The sequence below is a fragment of the Ranitomeya variabilis genome, chromosome 2, assembly GCF_051348905.1.
Source record: "Ranitomeya variabilis isolate aRanVar5 chromosome 2, aRanVar5.hap1, whole genome shotgun sequence".
Lineage (NCBI taxonomy): Eukaryota > Metazoa > Chordata > Amphibia > Anura > Dendrobatidae > Ranitomeya > Ranitomeya variabilis.
The window spans coordinates 480,608,899-480,630,643 of record NC_135233.1 but is presented as its reverse complement, the minus strand read 5'-3'; the positions used below and the strand labels follow the sequence as shown (position 1 = coordinate 480,630,643).

The following is a 21,745-nucleotide window of genomic DNA, read 5'->3' as shown; positions in this document are numbered from 1 at the left end:
GCGGATGTTTATCTGGGCTGGAGGTAGTATGTGTCGGCAGTATCGCTAGCCGGGTATACAAGCACAGCTAGCTGGTGTGGGTCTGTCGAGAGGGAGTGAACTGTCTCACTGCTCACAAGTTCATTCCCTGCCCAGTGTCCAGTCTTCCCGCTCAGACTGCTATTTATATCGGACCCGCCCCCATCAGTCAGGTGTCCTGAACTGCTCCAATCTGAAGTCTCTTAGCCCTGAAGCAATGGTGACAGCCCTGACAGTTCCGGCCCAGACACGCAGGAGAGACCGCAAGTTTGGCTCTCCTCCCTACACTCCCTCGCTCTTTTTCTTCACCATTCCATGAGCGAGACTCTTCATCAACGAGTGTGTGACTGTCTTTTCTTTTTCTGTGTGGATTGTTGGAAGATGACATTTTCTTTGTAATAACGATTGGGGGGCTTCCCAGCTGTTGCTCATTCGGAGTGTTCTCAGATCAGGAAAAGTAGTGGAGTTCTCTCATGGAGCTGAATCCTGCTGTGGAGAAAGAGCCATAGGTGAGCCTGTATCCTCTGTTTCCAAACTCTCGGAGCTTAATCCTTCACCCCCTTCTTCGTCCTCTCTTTCCACTGGCGTATGAACCATCTCAGGAGCCTCGGGCTCCTCTTTTACTTGGACAGGCTTCTTAGACAGGCAGGGTCGGAGAATATTCTGGTGAAGAGTTTGAGTGGGGGCATTCTCCTTTTCTTCAGGCTAGACTTCATAGACAGGTCTTCTGGACTAACTGTTCTCTTTACCCGATATGGGTCTTTCTCCCAATGATTTTACAGCTTGTCTCGAGGGCGCTTCTCTTTAACTAAGACCCGGTCTCCAACTTTAAACTCCGTATGGGGTCTTCTCTGCATGTTCTAGCTCCTGTAATCAGGTCTGGACCAACCGGGGCAAGGACTGCAGACCGTGTTGATGTTCCAAAACCCGGAGGACACCCCTGTCCATGGGTAGTCCTCTTCTGGGTCCAATCCCAACATGGTGATTCCTTTTCCTTCTCGGCTGAGCAAAAGAGAACAATGTGTATATCCCGTGCACTTGATTATTATATACCCACACCAGTTCAGAAAGGTACTCTGGATATCGGGCCTTCCGATCTTCCTCTACAGTTCTTAGCATCTGAATCAGTTTACGGTTAAATCATTCACAGGCACCATTACCCTAAGGTTGGTATGGTGTGGTGCGGGACTTGTCAATCCGGTACATGTGGTGCAATTCATCCATTACTCTTCCCAAGAAAAAGCTCCCTGATCGGAGTGAATTCTCTCACTCTGCAGTCTGATCCCGGGTTGGAGTCACCACGGCAAATTTTGTGAAGCGATCCACCATTACCAGGCAATGTTCATAGCCCTGATGGGCTAAGCTGATGATTAGATGGTCTGTTGTCAAGAGTTGAAGAGGAGCGGAGGTTACATGGACTGAACAGGAGCTTTCTGCTCTGGCGGCGTAGCCAGTTGACATGTCCGGCACATTATACCGGCCTTGTCCACTTTCATCCTCAACTGGGGGTGGAAGATGAACCATTGAAGCCATTGAAATGTTTTCTCTGCACCAAAGTGGGCTCCTAGTTCGTATGCAGCGACAGAAATTTCAGACAATGACATTGTTGGAACAGATCACATTCTGCTCAGTCCGTAGTCGCGTTTTCTGATATAGTAAGCTGTTTTTCATCCACAGTTGTTCCCATTGTCGTAGGATCTGCAACACCTCTGGGGACAAAGTACCTCTTTCTGTCGAGCTGGGAAGTCTCTGAGAAGTCACACATCATCTTAACAAAGCCAGTTCTCCATCTTCCTGTTGAAGCTGAACCCACCCATCTCGAGTTTGTCCCAGTATGCCATCTTGGACTGAAGAATGTATCTGTCCCAGTATTGCCTCCACTGTCCTGGTGGACCTCCAGAATCTAGGGACCTCATACTCTTCTAACTCTTCATCCCTGTCCCGCTCAGGCCTGGTACTCTTCCTCCTGGACAAGGCATCGACAGGGGTATTTTCTGCCCCTCTTCTTTAGGCAATCTTATAGCAGAATTTAACCATTCTGGCCACCCATCACTGTTCCAGGGCCCCCAGTTTCACATTCTCCACGTGCGTAAGCAGGTTGTTATCAGTACGCACCAACACTTCGGAGCCAGACAAATATTCCGCGAATCTCTCCATCTGTTATGATCTGGTGACCTTGGAGCCGCATGAGACTTTCTCTGGAGTAGGTGGAACCTGTACTGACCGCAAACCGTAAACTGACACCGCAACAAGAAGTAGCCGTGGTGTGTACCTAACACATCCTAGACACCTCGACACAGCCGGAGGACTAAATACCCCTATAGATGGAAATGGGAATTCTATCTTGCCTCAGAGCAGAACCCCAAAGGATAGGCAGCCCCCCACAAATATTTACTGTGAATATAAGAGTAAAAACACACAGGCAGAAAACAGGATTTAGCAAAAGAGGCACCTCTAGCTAAATAGAAAAGGATAGGACAGAGTACTAAGCGGTCAGTATTAAAACCATAAAAATATCCACAGCAGATAATACAAAAATACCACATCTAACTAAAGACATGGAATGTATATCTGCATCTCCTGAGAATCCAACATGACTGAAAAAATCCAAACACAGTCTAAGCTGGACAAAAAAACACAATGAATTGCACTGAATTGTAAAGCACACAGCATCTGTGCTGCAGAGACAAAAACCAGACACTTATCTTAGCTGAATTGACAGCAGAGCAGGAGGAACCAGATAGAGATGTAACACCTCCAAGAACAATGGACAACTGGCAAGGGCTAATGGATTCTGCACACCTAAATAGCCCAGTCAGAGCTGCAATCAGTAGAAACAGCAAATAGAAAAGGAAGCGCTCCAGCTCCATAAAATGATGATTCTTTATTAGTTCATTAAAATCTTCAAACAGTGTGAATCCTTGCCTATGTACAAATGCTGAGGTGCAGAGCACATGCAGCGCGTGTGACATGACATGAGGTCGGGATTCCGATACCGAGTTCCGATATGTTTGCGATATCGGAAATCGGTATCAGAATCCACATTTAAGTGTAAAATAAAGAATTAAAATAAAAAATATTGATATGCTCACCTCTCCGACGCAGCCTGGACATCGCCGCTGGTAACTGGCATCTTCCGTTCCTAAAAATGGCGCTTGAAAGACCTTTCGAATGCTTCACGGCTTGTGATTGGTCGCTGAGCGGTCACGTGGGCCGCCGCGACCAATCACAAAGCTGTGACGTCATCGGAAGGTCCTTCACGTGTTTATTCTTAAGAAGGAAGGCTGCCGGAAAGAAGCCGAGGGTGAGTATATTCCTATTAGGTATATACTCACCCTCGTACGTGCCCTGCTTCTTTCCGGCAGCCTTCCTTCTTAAGAATGAACGCGTGAAGGACCTTCCGATGACGTCACGGCTTTGTGATTGGTCACGGCGGCCCACGTGACCGCTCAGCGACCAATCACAAGCCGTGACGTAATTCTCATGTACCTGAGAACCAGAACAGGACTTGAGAATTAAGTCACCGGCTTGTGATTGGTCGCTCAGCGGTCACGTGGGCCGCCGCGACCAATCACAAGCCGTGAAGCATTTGAAAGGTCTTTCAAGCGCCATTTTTAGGAACGGAAGATGCCGGTTACTACCAGGCTGCGTCAGAGGGTGAGTATATCAATTTTTTTTATTTTAATTCTTTATTTTACACTTAAATATGGATCCCAGGGCCTGAAGGAGAGTTTCCTCTCCTTCAGACCCTGGGAACCATAGTATCCCATTGCACTGCATTGGGTTTCGTGTTTCGGCCGACCCCGACCCCGACTTTTTTATAGGATCGGCCGATCTCACTCGACCCGACTTTTGAGAAAGTCGGGTTTCGTGAAACCCGACCCGATCCTATAAAAATAAAAGTCGCTCAACCCTACTGGCCATGGCTTTTTAGCCACATTTATTTTTTATGTTTGTACATTGGGACATTTGCCGTGATCTCCTGATCCAGGAATATCCTGCCAATAATTAAGTTACTTATGCGTAAGGTGTTTTGAGCTTTTTATAGTCATCATGGATACTAATGACAGATCAGCGTTTTTGGAGACACTGGTAGTGTTGCACTTGAAAACTCAGATCTCTCCATGCACATGTTAGAACTAGAAAAACTGTCCAAACAAGAAATGAAGATTTGGTGGAATAATACCACTTTACAAAATTACTTGGCCAAAGACATGATTCCACGAGGTCTAAGAATAAAGAAAATTTCTACTACAATATATTCTGAAGACTTCACAAAAGAGTGGAACCAGATATTAACAAATTGCTCATTCAATCTGATGAAATTATTGATAAAAAATGAGGAAACAAAACTCAATGAAATAAAAAAAAACATTGAGAAAATTATGAGCACCATTGACCAACATAAAAATTCACCTCAGTTTGAATCAACAATGAAAATAATGAAAGACAATTTTGGTTCATTAGAAACAGAAATTATGGATCGAAAGAAACATAAGTTTGAGAGGGATCTGAAAGATTATGCCTCAGATAAAGTTTATGAATGGGGCCAGTGGGATAAAGTGTATAAATCCCCGAGATCCATCTTAAAAAATGGCTCAGCTTATAAAAAACCGATCAATAAACCGCAGGTTGGATTTTTTTCATCAGATGCGGAATCCTCTGATGCGAATGCCAGCGCGTCGGATGTTTCTGTGGAGAGCAACACGTGGGAAAATAGGAGAAAAATGTATAGACTGCAAAAAAACGGAAAAGAAGGGGTGGGAGAAAACACAAAAAATCTTCCGAGAATGTCAACCAGATACAAGGGCAAACAGAAGAAGTAACTAAATGTAACGTGGTCAATCTATCATCGCAAGAGTTAACAAGTGATCAACTGGATGTACTGTCCTTAGGACTGAATTTTGTACCTGACACAGAATTTAATTTGTTTATGACCATTTTGGATGTGAATAAATTTATTCGGAATCTCACTATAAAGAAACATTTCGCAAATAATGAAGAGGAACCCAGTGTGGACTTTGGAAGACAAGAAAATAATGAATTCGTTAATATGGACTTTAAGGAGCAACTAGCGCTCCTATGCTTACAAGATCTGTCTGCACAAGGTGCGACAGGTGGTTTGTGTGAAAATCAGTCTATGTCTTTTAGTACAAAAAATCCATACTTCTACCCTATACAATCTAGGGTGGAATGTATGGATAAATTTCAAGAGATGATAGAAAAAGATCTAAAGACGTTAAAGGATAAAAAAATAAGTACAAGAGAGAAGGAAAATCAGAATAACTTGACAAAAAAACAGAGAAAGGCCCTTAGAGAGTTAAAAGATATGAAAGATATTATTTTCAAAAAAAGTGATAAGGGGGGTATGATAGTGATCATGAATAAAAAGGACTACAGAGAGAAAATGTTAGAACTCTTAATGGATAATAAGACATATGGAAAATTGAAGGGAAATCCCTCTAATGAGTACAATAAAGAAATTTACATCATGATTAATGAAGGATTAAGTTTGGGAGTTCTCAATAAAAAACAGGCTGAATATCTATATGTACCTTGTCCTAAAATGCCTATACTATACGGACTACCAAAAGTGCATAAGGAGGTGGGTTTTCCAGCAATGAGACCGATTGTGTCAGGTATCTGCTCCATGAATGAACATTTATGCGAATGGTTGGACTCCATCCTACAACCACTTGTAACTAAATTGCCAGGTTATATAAAAGATTCAAGGGAGGTTTTAAAAACCTTCTCAAATAAATTATGGCGAAGTGACTATTCATGGCTATGTTGCGATGTGGTGTCACTATACACCTGCATACCGCATACTTTAGCCATGGAAGCATTACAGTTCCATTTGGAAAATCATAGTGCATGTACCCAGGATCTCATAAATTTTGTCTTACAGGTCACCTTTTTCCTTCTCAGACATAATATCATTTCATTTGAGAATGTAACATACGAACAAAAAACTGGTGTTCCGATGGGGGCCAACTATTCCCCCTCATTGGCTAATTTAACGATGGCATACCGGGAGCACAAATATATTTATTGTACTGACAACCCATTTTGTGAGTTTCTGGTCTGGTACGGCAGATACATAGATGACACCCTGATCATTTGGGGGGGTGATGTGTCTGCCGTACCAGATTTTATTGAATATATTAATGCAAACGTTTATGGGATAAAATTTACCCATAAATGGAACCGCAACGAAATATCATTCTTGGATCTGGTTCTCATAGGGTCTGAGAATAAAATCATAAAGAGTAAAACGCATGTTAAACCCCTTAGTGGGAACACTGTCTTACATGCAAAAAGCAGCCACCCAAGACACACCACAAAATCTATCCCAGTGGGTGAGTACACAAGACTCAAAAGAAATTGTAGTGAGGGAGAATTTAGGGATAACGAATTCAATGGTTTAGAAGCCAGGTTAAGAGAAAGAAAATATCCCAAATGGTCCTTAGAGAGAGCACGAAAAATAGTTGGCAACAAATCAAGGGATAGTCTGTTAATGTCCGATCTGGAAAATAAAAGAAAAAAAGAGAAGAGAAGAAAAAAGCCATATGTTTGCTTCCAATTTAGTACTCAATTCAATGAAATTAAGAAAATAATACAAAATAGGCTACCCATTTTACGAGAGGATGATGTACTTTCGGAAATCCTAAAAGATGGGCTTAATGTGGTAGCAAGAAGAGCGCCAACTATTGGCAGCTCTTTGTCTCCTAGCTTTCTTCCATCTCAACCAGTCTCCAGAAACTGGCTTGAATGCAGGGGTTTCTATAAATGTGGCGTTACTGCCTGCAGTACCTGTAGCAATGCGATAACAAAAAATATTTTTCAGAATAAAGAAAAAACTAAAACATATCAGATCAAAGATTTTATTAATTGTCATACAAACAATGTGGTTTATAAAATCGATTGCACTACCTGTGGTGTGTCCTATATAGGGTGCACCACCAGGAAGTTAAAAACAAGAATAGCAGAGCATTTGAGAGATCTTACTAATAACAACGCCACCAATAGAAACATATCAGCCGTTGCTAAACATTTTCTCACATACCATTTGGGAGATGTATCCAAAATGACTATTCAGGGCATAGAAAAGGTTAGTTCATCACAGCGAGGGGGAGACGTCAGAAGACGACTTCTCACTAGGGAAGCTTTCTGTGTATAATCTACAAACGAGATACCCCGGTGGTCTAAATAGAAAAAATGAAATTATGTATCATTACTGCTAACCTTTAATTGTGCCATTCGTGTTTTCTTTTAGAATGTATTTTTATATTGGATTCTATGCTATTTTCACTCATTTTAAATGTTTGTTTGCTATTTGTATTTCAATAGTAGGGTTATTTTACCCGTAGGACCTGCGATAACAGTCATGTGACCTGAATCATTTACAGCATTGGTCCATTAGTATTATATAAGAGTTACCGCACTTCCTTAAGATCATGCATTGATTAAGATCGGGAGCGATCGAAACGCGTTGCATGTGCTCTGCACCTCAGCATTTGTACATAGGCAAGGATTCACACTGTTTGAAGATTTTAATGAACTAATAAAGAATCATCATTTTATGGAGCTGGAGCGCTTCCTTTTCTATTTGCTGTGACTATCCCTCGTCTGGATCCGAGACGAAGCTCCGTGCACCTGCAATGATCGGTGAGCTGGCCATGGCTTTTTAGCCACATTTATTTTTTAAATCAGTAGAAACACCTGCCCAGGACTGCAACCAGGAGGCAACTGCACTACCACCAACAACCACCGGAGGGAACCCAAGAGCAGAATTCACAACAGTACCCCCCCTTGAAGAGGGGTCACTGAACCCTCACCAGAGCCCCCAGGCCGATCAGGACGAGCAAGATGAGAGGCACGGACCAAATCAGCAGCATGGACATCAGAGGCAAAAACCCAAGAATTATCCTCCTGGCCATAACCCTTCCATTTGACAAGGTACTGAAGCCTCCGCCTCGAAAAGCGAGAATCCAAAATCTTCTCAACCACATACTCCAACTCCCCATCAACCAACACAGGGGCCGGAGGATCCACAGAGGGAACAACGGGCACCACATATTTCCGCAATAAAGATCTATGGAAGACATTATGGATAGCAAAAGAGGCCGGAAGGGCCAATCGAAAAGACACCGGATTAATAATCTCAGAAATCCTATAAGGACCAATAAACCGAGGCTTAAACTTAGGGGAAGAAACCTTCATAGGAACATGACGGGAAGACAACCAGACCAGATCCCGCTGAGCCTCCTTCTGAGACAACACCAAATTGTCTACCACATGAGCCCAAATCTGCTGCAACCTGTCAACCACAGAATCCACACCAGGACAGTCAGAAGCCTCAACCTGCCCCGAAGAAAAACGAGGATGAAAACCAAAATTACAAAAGAAGGGCGAAACCAAGGTAGCCGAACTAGCCCGATTATTAAGGGCAAACTCGGCCAATGGCAAGAAAGCCACCCAATCATCCTGATCAGCAGACACAAAGCATCTCAAATAAGTTTCCAAGGTCTGATTAGTTCGCTCGGTCTGGCCATTTGTCTGAGGATGAAATGCGGAAGAAAAAGACAAATCAATGCCCAGCCTAGCACAAAAGGCCCGCCAAAACCTAGAAACAAACTGGGAACCTCTGTCGGACACAATATTCTCCGGAATACCATGCAAACGAACCACATGCTGAAAAAACAATGGAACCAAATCAGAAGAGGAAGGCAATTTAGGCAAAGGCACCAAATGAACCATCTTAGAGAACCGGTCACAAACAACCCAGATAACCGACATCCTCTGGGAAACCGGAAGATCTGAAATAAAATCCATAGAAATATGCGTCCAGGGCCTCTCAGGGACCGGCAAAGGCAAAAGCAACCCACTAGCACGGGAACATCAAGGCTTGGCCTGTGCACAAGTCCCACAGGACTGCACAAAAGAATGCACATCACGCTACAAAGAAGGCCACCAAAAGGACCCACCAACCAAATCTCTGGTACCAAAAATACCAAGATGGCCAGCCAACACAGAACAATGAACTTCAGAAATCACTCTACTAGTCCATCTATCAGGAGCAAACAGTTTCCCCACTGGACAGCGGTCAGGTTTGTCAGCTTGAAATTCCTGAAGAACCGTCGTAAATCAGGGGAAATGGCAGAAAGGACCACCCCTTCTTTCAGAATGCCGACCGGTTCAAGGACCTCAGGAGAATCAGGCAAAAAACTCCTAGAGAGGGCATCAGCCTTAATATTCTTAGAACCCGGAAGATACGAGACCACCAAATCAAAACGGGAAAAAAACAGGGACCATCGAGCCTGTCTAGGATTCAGCCGTTTGGCAGACTCGAAGTAAATCAGATTTTTATGATCGGTCAAGACCACAATACGGTGCTTAGGTCCCTCAAGCCAATGTCGCCATTTCTCAAATGCCCACTTCATAGCCAACAACTCCCGATTGCCGACATCATAATTGTGTTCAACAGGCGAAAACTTACGGGAAAAGAAGGCACACGGTTTCATCAAGGAACCAACAGAATTCCTCTGAGACAAAACGGCCCCTGCCCCAATCTCAGAAGCGTCAACCTCAACCTGAAACAGAAGAGAAACATCCGGTTGACGCAACATGGGGGCAGAAGTAAATCAGCGTTTAAGCTCCTGAAAGGCAAAGACAGCCGCAGAGGACCAATTCGTCACATCAGTGCCTTTCTTCGTCAAATCGGTCAAGGGTTTAACCACACTGGAGAAGTTAGCAATGAAACGGCAATAAAAATTAGCAAAGCCCAAAAATTTCTGAAGGCTCTTCACGGATGTGGGATGAATTCAATCATTAATGGCCTGAACCTTAACCGGATCCATCTCTATAGATGAAGGAGAAAAAATGAAGCCCAAAAAAGAAACCTTCTGCACTCCAAAGAGACACTTAGACCCCTTCACAAACAAAGCATTATCACGAAGGATCTGAAATACCATCCTGACCTGTTCCACATGAGACTCCCAATCATCGGAAAAAATTAAAATGTCATCCAAATATACAATCATGAATTTATCAAGATAAGTCTGGAAGATATCGTGCATGAAGGACTGAAAAACAGATGGAGCATTAGAGAGTCCGAATGGCATCTCAAGGTATTCAAAATGGCCTTCGGGCGTATTAAACTCAGTTTTCCATTCATCACCCTGCTTAATACGAACAAGATTATATGCCCCCCGAAGGTCAATCTTCGTAAACCAACTAGCCCCCTTAATCCTAGCAAACAAATCGGAAAGCAAAGGTAAAGGGTATTGAAACTTGACCGTGATCTTATTCAAGAGGCGATAATCAATACAGGGTCTCAAAGAGCCATCCTTCTTAGCAACAAAAAAAATCCCGCTCCCAACGGTGAAGAAGATGGCCGAATATGCCCTTTCTCCAAAGACTCCTTAACATAACTCCGCATGGCGGTATGTTCAGGCACAGACAGGTTGAAAAGTTGGCTGTTGTAAATTCTGCTCTTGGGCTCCCTCCGGTAGTTATAAGTGGTAGTGCTGCTGTTTGTCCTTCACAGCAGTCATCAGGTGCGTCCACTTCGGACTGGGCTATTTAGTCTGGCTTCACCCTTTAGTGAGTGCCAGTTGTTCATTGTTTCTGGAGGATTCACTTCCCTTCCTGGTCGATCCTGCTTGCTGTTCATTTCTACAAGATAAGTTCTGCTTGTTTTGCTGCCCACATGTTGTGGGCCTCATTGTTCAGTGAATTGCATGTTTTTTCTTGTCCAGCTTAATCTGTGTAAGGATTTATGCAGCCAAGCTGGAATCTCTGGAGAGGCAGATATACCCTCCATGTCTTTAGTTAGATGTGGAGTTTTTTGTATTTTCTGTGGTGGACATTTCTTAGTAATTTAATACTGACCACATAGTTCTCTGTCCTATCTTTCCTATCTAGCTAGATTGGCCTCCTTTGCTAAATTCTATTTTCAGTCTGTGTATGTTTTTTCCTCTCCTCTCACAGTCAATATTTGTGGGGGGGCTGCCTATCCTTTGGGAATTTTCTCTGAGGCAAGATAGTTTTCCCTTTTCTATCTATAGGGTTAATTAGTCCTCCGGCTGTGTCGAGGTGTCTAGAATTGGTAGGTACATCCCACGGCTACTTCTAGTTGCGGTGTTAAGTTCAGGGTCTGTGGTCAGTACAGTTACCACATTCTCCAGAGTACGTCTCATGCCGCTCCTAGGCCACCAGATCATAACAGTACAACTGGCCAACAATGAGTTAACCGCATCTCAGAAGAAGGGAAAGAAAGTGCTGAGCCATTTTTTTTTCTGTACTTTCTGTGTTTTTTTCTCTCTTTACCTCTGGGTGGCTCAGGAGTTAGGCGCTGACATGGATGTTAAGGGACTTCTCGTGTGGATCAACTTACTGCTAGAGTACAGGGTATTTCTGATTATATCGTGCAAACTCCGGTTTTAGAGCCTAGAATTCCTACTCCTGATCTGTTTTTTGGGGACAGGTCCAAATTTTTGAGCTTTAAAAATAACTGTAAACTTGAGGAGGGGTCACCGAACCCTCACCAGAGCCCCCAGGCCGATCGGGATGAGCCAAATGAAAAGCACGTACCAAATCGGCAGCATGGACTTTGGAGGCAAAAACCCAAGAGTTAACCTCCTGGCCATAACCCTTCCACTTGACCAGATACTGAAGTTTCCGCCTTGAAAGACGAGAATCCAAAATCTTCTCCACCACATATTCCAGCTCCCCCTCAACCAGCACCGGAGCAGGAGGGTCAACAGAGGGAACCATGGGCACCACATATCTCCGCAACAAAGATCTATGGAACACATTATGAATGGAAAAAGAAGCTGGAAGGGCCAAACGAAAAGACACCGGATTGATAATTTCTGAAATCCTATAAGGAGCAATAAAACGAGGCTTGAACTTAGAGGAAGAGACCTTCATAGGAAACATGACGAGAAGACAACCAGACCAAATCCCCAACCCGAAGCCGGGGACCAACGCACCGACGGCGGTTAGCAAAACGTTGAGCCTTTTCCTGAGACAATGTTAAATTGTCCACCACATGAGTCCAAATCCGCTGAAACCTATCCACCACAGAATCTACCCCAGGACAGTCCGAAGGCTCAACCTGCCCTGAAATAAAACGAGGATGAAAACCGAAGTTACAAAAAAAAGGCGAAACCAAAGTAGCCGAACTAGCCCGGTTATTAAGGGCAAACTCGGCCAATGGCAAGAAGGTAACCCAATCATCCTGATCAGCAGACACAAAGCATCTCAAATAGGTTTCCAAGGTCTGATTGGTTCGCTCCGTCTGTCCATTTGTCTGAGGGTGAAATGCCGAAGAAAAAGACAAATTAATGCCCATTCTAACACAAAAGGACCGCCAAAACCTAGAAACATAGTAAATATAGAAAAACTGACTGAACAGCCATCTAGTCTGAACTGGTGCATAACCAAAAAGTCTTACATAGCAAATAGATAATGGCTGCACTCAAGTTTATTGTGCTAAAGCAAGGAAATGTGCAATACATGAAATGTGAACAGCATAATGGCTTGTGAAATTTATGAAAAAACACATGAGATTTTTAGCACAAAATTTGGCCAAATGTTGTGAGCCCATTCACCAAACGTCAAGGTAATCTCAGATCGAATGGGTAACTAACCTGTCTGCCTAGTGTGAACACTTACCTATGGCTAATAAAATGGTAAAGCCTGTATTTATAGAGGAGGTTAGAACCAACTGTGTTTGGATGTAATTAAAATCACAGCATGGTGAAGGGCGGGGCGTTCAAGTCAGAAAAAGCAATACATAGTAAATATAGAAAAACTGACTGAACAGCCATCTAGTCTGAACTGGTGCATAACCAAAAAGTCTTACATAGCAAATAGATAATGGCTGCACTCAAGTTTATTGTGCTAAAGCAAGGAAATGTGCAATACATGAAATGTAAACAGCATAATGGCTTGTGAAATTTATGAAAAAACACATGAGATTTTTAGCACAAAATTTGGCCAAATGTTGTGAGCCCATTCACCAAACGTCAAGGTAATCTCAGATCGAATGGGTAACTAACCTGTCTGCCTAGTGTGAACACTTACCTATGGCTAATAAAATGGTAAAGCCTGTATTTATAGAGGAGGTTAGAACCAACTGTGTTTGGATGTAATTAAAATCACAGCATGGTGAAGGGCGGGGCGTTCAAGTCAGAAAAAGCAATACATAGTAAATATAGAAAAACTGACTGAACAGCCATCTAGTCTGAAATGGTGCATAACCAAAAAGTCTTACATAGCAAATAGATAATGGCTGCACTCAAGTTTATTGTGCTAAAGCAAGGAAATGTGCAATACATGAAATGTGAACAGCATAATGGCTTGTGAAATTTATGAAAAAAACACATGAGATTTTTAGCACAAAATTTGGCCAAATGTTGTGAGCCCATTCACCAAACGTCAAGGTAATCTCAGATCGAATGGGTAACTAACCTGTCTGCCTAGTGTGAACACTTACCTATGGCTAATAAAATGGTAAAGCCTGTATTTATAGAGGAGGTTAGAACCAACTGTGTTTGGATGTAATTAAAATCACAGCATGGTGAAGGGCGGGGCGTTCAAGTCAGAAAAAGCAATACATAGTAAATATAGAAAAACTGACTGAACAGCCATCTAGTCTGAACTGGTGCATAACCAAAAAGTCTTACATAGCAAATAGATAATGGCTGCACTCAAGTTTATTGTGCTAAAGCAAGGAAATGTGCAATACATGAAATGTGAACAGCATAATGGCTTGTGAAATTTATGAAAAAACACATGAGATTTTTAGCACAAAATTTGGCCAAATGTTGTGAGCCCATTCACCAAACGTCACCTTGACGTTTGGTGAATGGGCTCACAACATTTGGCCAAATTTTGTGCTAAAAATCTCATGTGTTTTTTCATAAATTTCACAAGCCATTATGCTGTTCACATTTCATGTATTGCACAAAACCTAGAAACAAACTGGGTACCTCTGTCAGACACAATATTCTCCGGAATACCATGCAAACGAACCACATACTGGAAAAACAAAGGAACCAAATCAGAGGAGGAAGGCAACTTAGGCAAAGGTACCAAGTGGACCATTTTAGAAAACCGGTCACAAACCACCCAGATGACAGACATCTTCTGAGAAACAGGAAGATCAGAAATAAAATCCATGGAAATATGCGTCCAGGGCCTCTCAGGGATAGGCAAAGGCAAAAGCAACCCACTAGCACGAGAACAGCAGGGCTTAGCCTGGGCACAGGTCCCACAGGACTGCACGAAGGAACGCACATCCCATGACAAAGAAGGCCACCAAAAGGACCTGGCAACCAAATCTCTGGTACCAAAGATCCCAGGATGACCGGCCAACACCGAACAATGAATCTCAGAAATCACCTTACTAGTCCATCTATCAGGAACAAACAATTTCCCCACAGGACAGCGGTCGGGTCTATCAGCCTGAAACTACTGAAGCACCCGCCGCAAATCAGGGGAGATAGCAGAAAGAATCACCCCCTCCTTGAGAATACCAGCCGGCTCACGGACTCCAGGAGAATCAGGCAAAAAACTCCTAGACAGGGCATCAGCCTTCACATTCTTAGATCCCGGAAGATACGAGACCACAAAATCAAAACGGGAGAAAAACAAAGACCACCGAGCCTGTCTAGGATTCAACCGCTTGGCAGACTCAAGGTAAATCAGATTCTTATGATCGGTCAAGACCACAACACGATGCTTAGCTCCCTCAAGCCAATGTCGCCACTCCTCAAATGCCCACTTCATAGCCAACAACTCCCGATTGCCGACATCATAATTACGCTCAGCAGGCGAAAACTTTCTGGAGAAGAAAGCACACGGTTTTAAAACAGAGCCATCAGAACTTCTCTGAGACAGAACAGCTCCTGCCCCAATCTCAGAAGCGTCAACCTCAACCTGAAAAGGGAGAGAAACATCTGGCTGACGCAACACAGGGGCAGAAGTAAAACGACGCTTAAGCTCCTGAAAGGCTTCCACAGCTGCAGAGGACCAATTCACCACATCAGCACCTTTCTTGGTCAAATCGGTCAGAGGTTTAACCACAGTAGAAAAATTAGCAATGAAGCGACGATAAAAATTAGCAAAGCCCAAAAATTTCTGAAGGCTCTTCACAGATGTGGGTTGAGTCCAATCAAAAATAGCCTGGACCTTAACAGGGTCCATTTCAATAGACGAGGGAGAAAAAATGAACCCCAGAAAAGAAACCTTCTGAACTCCAAAAAGGCACTTAGACCCCTTCACAAACAGTGTATTAGCACGGAGAATCTGAAATACCATCCTGACCTGCTTCACATGAGACTCCCAATCATCAGAAAAACCAAAATATCATCCAAATATACAATCATGAATTTATCCAGATACTCCCGGAAAATATCATGCATAAAGGACTGAAACACAGATGGAGCATTAGAGAGCCCGAAAGGCATCACAAGATATTCAAAATGGCCTTCGGGCGTATTAAATGCTGTTTTCCATTCATCACCCTGTTTGATGCGAACAAGATTATACGCCCCTCGAAGGTCAATCTTGGTAAACCAGCTAGCCCCTTTAATCCGAGCAAACAAATCAGAGAGCAAAAACAAAGGGTACTGGAATTTGACCGTGATCTTATTGAGAAGTCGATAATCTATACAGGGCCTCAAGGAGCCATCCTTCTTTGCAACAAAAAAGAACCCCGCTCCCAATGGTGACGAAGACGGGCGAATATGCCCCTTCTCCAAGGACTCCTTTACATAACTCCGCATAGCGGCATGCTCTGGCACAGACAGGTTGAAAAGTTGACCCTTAGGGAACTCACAGCCAGGAATCAAATTAATAGCGCAATCACAGTCCCTATGAGGAGGCAGAGGACTGGATTTAGGCTCCTCAAATATATCCTGGAAATCCGACAAAAACTCAGGAACTTCAGAAGAAGTGGACGAGGAAATTGACATCAGGGGAATGTCACTATGTATCCCTTGACAACCCCAACTAGTCACAGACATAGATTTCCAATCCAGCACTGGATTATGTACCTGTAACCATGGAAACCCCAGCACAACCACATCATGCAAATTATGCAACACCAAAAAGCAAATATTTTCCTGATGTGCTGGAGCCATGTTCATGGCTAACTGTGTCCAGTACTGCGGTTTATTCTTGGCCAATGGCGTAGCATCAATCCCCCTCAAGGGAATAGGGCTCTGCAAAGGCTCCAAGGAAAAACCACAGCGCTTGGCAAATTCTAGGTCCATTAAGTTCAGAGCAGCGCCAGAATCCACAAATGCCATTACAGAAAAGGACGACAATGAGCAAATCAGGGTAATAGACAAGAGAAATTTAGGCTGTACAGTACTGATGGTAACCGACCTAGCAACCCTCTTAGTTCGCTTTGGGCAGTCAGAGATAGCATGAGTAGCGTCACCACAGTAAAAACACAGCCCATTCTGACGTCTGAACTCCTGCCATTCTACTCTCGTCAAAATCCAATCACATTGCATAGGCTCAGGACTCTGCCCAGAGGACACCGCCATATGGTGCACCATCTTACGTTCACGTAGGCGCCGATCAATCTGAATGGCCAGAGACATTGATTCGTTCAAACCAGCAGGCGTGGGGAACCCCACCATAACATCTTTAAGGGCTTCAGAAAGACCCTTTCTGAAAATAGCTGCCAGGGCATCCTCATTCCATTTTGTGAGCACAGACCACTTTCTAAATTTCTGACAATATATTTCTACTGCTTCCTGATCCTGACACAGAGCCAGTAAAAAATTTTCTGCCTGATCCACATAATTAGGTTTGTCATAAAGCAGTCCAAGTGCTTGAAAAAATGAATCTACATTGAGCAATGCAGGATTCCCTGCCTCAAGGGAGAATGCCCAGTCCTGTGGGTCGCCACGCAGCAGAGAAATAACAATCTTCACCTGCTGAATGGGGTCACCAAAGGAACGGGGTCTCAGAGCAAAAAACAATCTGCAATTATTTTTAAAGTTCAAAAACTTAGATCTATCCCCAGAAAAAAAATCAGGGATAGGAATTCTAGGCTCAGAAACAGGAGTTTGAACAACAAAGTCTTGGATACTCTGTACCCTTGCAGCGAGATGATCAACACGCGCAGACAGACCCTGAACCTCCATATCAGCACCAAGTTCCTGCACCATCCAAAAATCAAGGGGAAAAAAAGACGAAACAAGCAACAAGAAAAAAATGACTCAGAACTTTCTCTTCCCTCTTTTGAGATGCATTTAACACATTGTGGGCCAGCTGTACTGTTATGACCTGGTGGGTACGGACCGGTACTGAGATAACCTGGTGGGTAAAACCAATCATGGACTCGCCTAGAGGAGGTAGCAGCTCCACAGACAGCAATCACCGATATGACCTAGTGAATACGGAGCAGCACTGAAATGACCTAGTGGGCAAAACAAAAGTAGTACTAGCTCTGAGGAGGTGGTAACTTTACTGACCGCAATCCCTACTCCTAACACCAACACTAGAAATAGCCGTGGAGCGTACCTAACTCTGCCTAGATGCCTCTGCACAGCCTAAGAACTAGCTACCTCTGAAGATGGAAACGGAAAGCTATCTCGCCTCAGAGAAACCCCCAAAGGAAGATAGCCCCCCACAAATATTGACGGTGAGTGGAGAGGGAAATGACAAACTCAGAAATGAAACTAGATTTAGCAAAGGAGGCCAATACTATCTAAATAAACAGAGATAGAAAAGGCTACTGTGCGGTCAGTATAAAAACTAAAAGTCCACGCAGAGTTTACAAAAAATAACCTCCACACCGACTCACGGTGTGGAGGTGCAAATCTGCGACCCCAGAGCTTCCAACTAGCCGGAATATTTCATAATGACAAGCTGGACAAAAGAGACATAACTTAAACTGAACAGAAGGTCATAAGCAGGGAAACACCCAAAAACTAGCAGAACTTATCTTAAGCTGAAATGGACTGGCCAACAGAGAACTTCCAGGAAAGGACTGAATCCACAGGAAGAAACATTGACAGCTGGCATCAACTACAGCCTAAAGCCCAGTTAAATAACAAGGCCAGGGCACCGATTAGTGAAAGCAGCTGCTAAGTTCCACTTGAAACCACCAGAGGGAGCCCAAGAGCAGAACTCCCAAAAATACCATTCATGACCACAGGATGGAGCCCAAGAACGGAATTCACAACAGCGGAGGCTTCAGTATTTTGTCAAGTGGAAGGGTTATGGCCAGGAGGATAATTCTTGGGTTGTTGCCTCCGATGTTCATGCTGACGATTTGGTTCGTGCCTTCCATTTGGCTTGTGCTGATCGGCCTGGGGGCTCTGGTGAGGGTTCGGTGACCCCTCCTCAAGGGGGGGGTACTGTTGTGAATTCTGCTCTTGGGCTCCCTCCGGTGGTTATAAGTGGTAGTGCTGCTGCTGGTCCTTCACAGCAGTCATCAGGTGCGTCCACTTTGGACTGGGCTATTTAGTCTGGCTTCACCCTTTAGTGAGTGCCAGTTGTTCATTGTTTCTGGAGGATTCACTTCCCTTCCTGGTCGATACTGCTTGCTGTTCATTTCTACAAGATAAGTTCTGCTTGTTTTGCTGCCCACATGTTGTGGGCCTCATTGTTCAGTGAATTGCATGTTTTTTCTTGTCCAGCTTAATCTGTGTAAGGATTTATGCAGCCAAGCTGGAATCTCTGGAGAGGCAGATATACCCTCCATGTCTTTAGTTAGATGTGGAGTTTTTTGTATTTTCTGTGGTGGACATTTCTTAGTATTTTAATACTGATCACATAGTTCTCTGTCCTATCTTTCCTATCTAGCTAGATTGGCCTCCTTTGCTAAATTCTATTTTCAGTCTGTTTATGTTTTTTCCTCTCCTCTCACAGTCAATATTTGTGGGGGGCTGCCTATCCTTTGGGAATTTTCTCTGAGGCAAGATAGTTTTCCCTTTTCTATCTATAGGGTTAATTAGTCCTCCGGCTGTGTCGAGGTGTCTAGGATTGGTAGGTACATCCCACGGCTACTTCTAGTTGCGGTGTTAAGTTCAGGGTCTGCGGTCAGTACAGTTACCACATTCTCCAGAGTAAGTCTCATGCCGCTCTTAGGCCACCAGATCATAACAGTTGGCCCTTAGGAAACTTACAGCCTGGAATCAAGTCAATAGCACAATCACAGTCCCTATGCGGTGGAAGGGAACTGGACTTGGGCTCATCAAATACATCCTGAAAATCAGACAAAAACTCTGGAATTTCAGAAGAGGGAGAAGAGGAGATTGACATCAAAGGAACGTCATTATGAACCCCCTGACAACCCCAACTAGTCACAGACATAGACTTCCAATCCAACACAGGATTATGTACCTGCAACCATGGAAAACCCAGCACAATAGCATCATGCAAATTATGCAACACCAGAAAACGACAGTCTTCCTGATGGGCTGGCGCCATGCACATGGTCACCTGTGTCCAAAACTGGGGTTTATTTTTAGCCAAAGGTGTAGCATCAATGCCCCTTAAAGGAATAGGGTTCTGCAAAGACTGCAAGGGGAAACCACAACGCCTGGCAAACTCAAAGTCCATTAAGTTCAAGGCGGCGCCTGAATCCACAAACGCCATTACAGAAAATGATGACAATGAGCAGATCAAGGACACAGATAACAGAAATTTAGGTTGTACAGTACTGATGGTAACTGAACTAGCGATCCTCTTAGTACGCTTAGGGCAGACTGAAATGACATGAGAAGCATCGCCACAATAAAAACACTACCTATTCTGACGTCTGAATCCTTGTTGTTCCGTTCTAGACAGAATCCTATCACACTGCATCAGGCATCTGCTCTGAGGACAACGCCACAGCACGCACAGTTCTGCGCTCCCGCAAGCGCCGATCAATCTGAATGGCCAGAGACATAGAATCACTCAGACCGAAAGGCATGGGAAACCCCACCATAACATCTTTAACGGATTCAGAAAGACCCTTTCTGAAAATTGCCGCCAAAGCATCATCATTCCATTTAGTCAACACAGACCATTTTCTAAATTTCTGACAATACAATTCTGCCGCTTCTTGACCCTGAAACAGGGCCAACAAGGTCTTCTCCGCTTGATCCACAGAATTTGGTTCATCATATAACAATCCTAAAGCCTGAAAAAAGGCGTCTACATTAAGCAAGGCCGGATTCCCAGATTCCAGGGAAAATGCCCAATCCTGAGGATCGCCACGCAGCAGGGAGATGACAATTTTAACCTGCTGAATGGAATCACCAGAGGATCGAGGTCTCAGAGCAAAAAACAGTTTACAGTTCTTTTTAAAACTCAAAAATTTGGACCTGTCCCCAAAAAACAAATCAGGAGTAGGAATCCTAGGCTCTAAAACCGGAGTCTGAACAATATAATCAGAAATACCCTGTACCCTAGCAGCAAGCTGGTCTACAGGAGAAGCTAATCCCTGAACATCCATGCTAGCACCAGACTCCTCAGCCACCCAGAGAAAAAGAGTGAAGGAAAGACAAAGTAGGCTACAGAAGAAAAATGGCTCAACACCTTTCTTCCCTTCTTCTGAGATGCATTTAACTCATTGTGGGCCAGTTGTACTGTTATGATCTGGTGACCTTGGAGCCGCATGAGACTTTCTCTGGAGTAGGTGGAACCTGTACTGACCGCAAACCCTAAACTGACACCGCAACTAGAAGTAGCCGTGGGGTGTACCTAACACATCCTAGACACCTCGACACAGCCGGAGGACTAAATACCCCTATAGATGGAAATGGGAATTGTATCTTGCCTCAGAGCAGAACCCCAAAGGATAGGCAGCCCCCCACAAATATTGACTGTGAATATAAGAGTAAACACACACAGGCAGAAAACAGGATTTAGCAAAAGAGGCACCTCTAGCTAAATAGAAAAGGATAGGACAGAGTACTAAGCGGTCAGTATTGAAACCCTAAAAATATCCACAGCAGATAATACAAAAATACCACATCTAACTAAAGACATGGAATGTATATCTGCATCTCCTGAGAATCCAACATGACTGAAAAAATCCAAACACAGTCTAAGCTGGACAAAAAAAACACAATGAATTGCACTGAATTGTAAAGCACACAGCATGTGTGCTACAGAGACAAAAACCAGACACTTATCTTAGCTGAATTGGCAGCAGAGCAGGAGGAACCAGACAGAGACGTAACACCTCCAAGAACAATGGACAACTGGCAAGGGCTAATGGATCCTGCACACCTAAATAGCCCAGTCAGAGCTGCAATCAGCAGAAACACCTGCCCAGGACTGCAACCCAGAGGCAACTGCACTACCACCAACAACCACCGGAGGGAACCCAAGAGCAGAATTCACAACACCGTCATAGACCACACCAACGCCAGAAATTCCAACTTGAAAGAACTATAATTGTCTGGATTGCGTTCGGAATCGTGAAGGAACCAACTTGCATGAGCGATCACCCTCTCTCTTCCGTCCTGCATCTGTGACAACACAGCCTCAAGTCTTAGCAGACTCCCGTCAGTGTGGAGAATAAACAGTTCAGAGAAATATGTGTAAGCCAGGATAGGAGCTTCGGTGAGTGCCCTTTTGAGACCTTGAAAGGCTTCTTCTTGGGGCTCCATTCAGCAGATCTTCCAGTTCTTTGCACCGAGGGTACCTTTTTCAACAGTTCCTGTAAGGGCTCCGTCGAGCAAAACTCTTCACTAGGGTT

At 43.9% G+C, this 21,745-nt stretch overlaps 1 protein-coding gene across 1 annotated transcript in view; it reads right to left on the bottom strand.

The window, feature by feature from the left end:
* The window catches only part of LOC143803847 (uncharacterized), a 147,921-nt gene extending 146,379 nt beyond the window's left edge, over nt 1–1,542 (bottom strand). The window contains exons 1-2 of the mRNA XM_077281612.1: nt 1,289–1,542; nt 908–1,020 (exon numbers count right to left, since the gene is read on the bottom strand). Of these exons, the coding sequence (XP_077137727.1) occupies nt 908–1,020; nt 1,289–1,542 (367 nt within the window). The remainder of the gene's footprint in view (nt 1–907; nt 1,021–1,288) is intronic.
* Between the last annotated feature and the right edge of the window lie 20,203 nt (nt 1,543–21,745).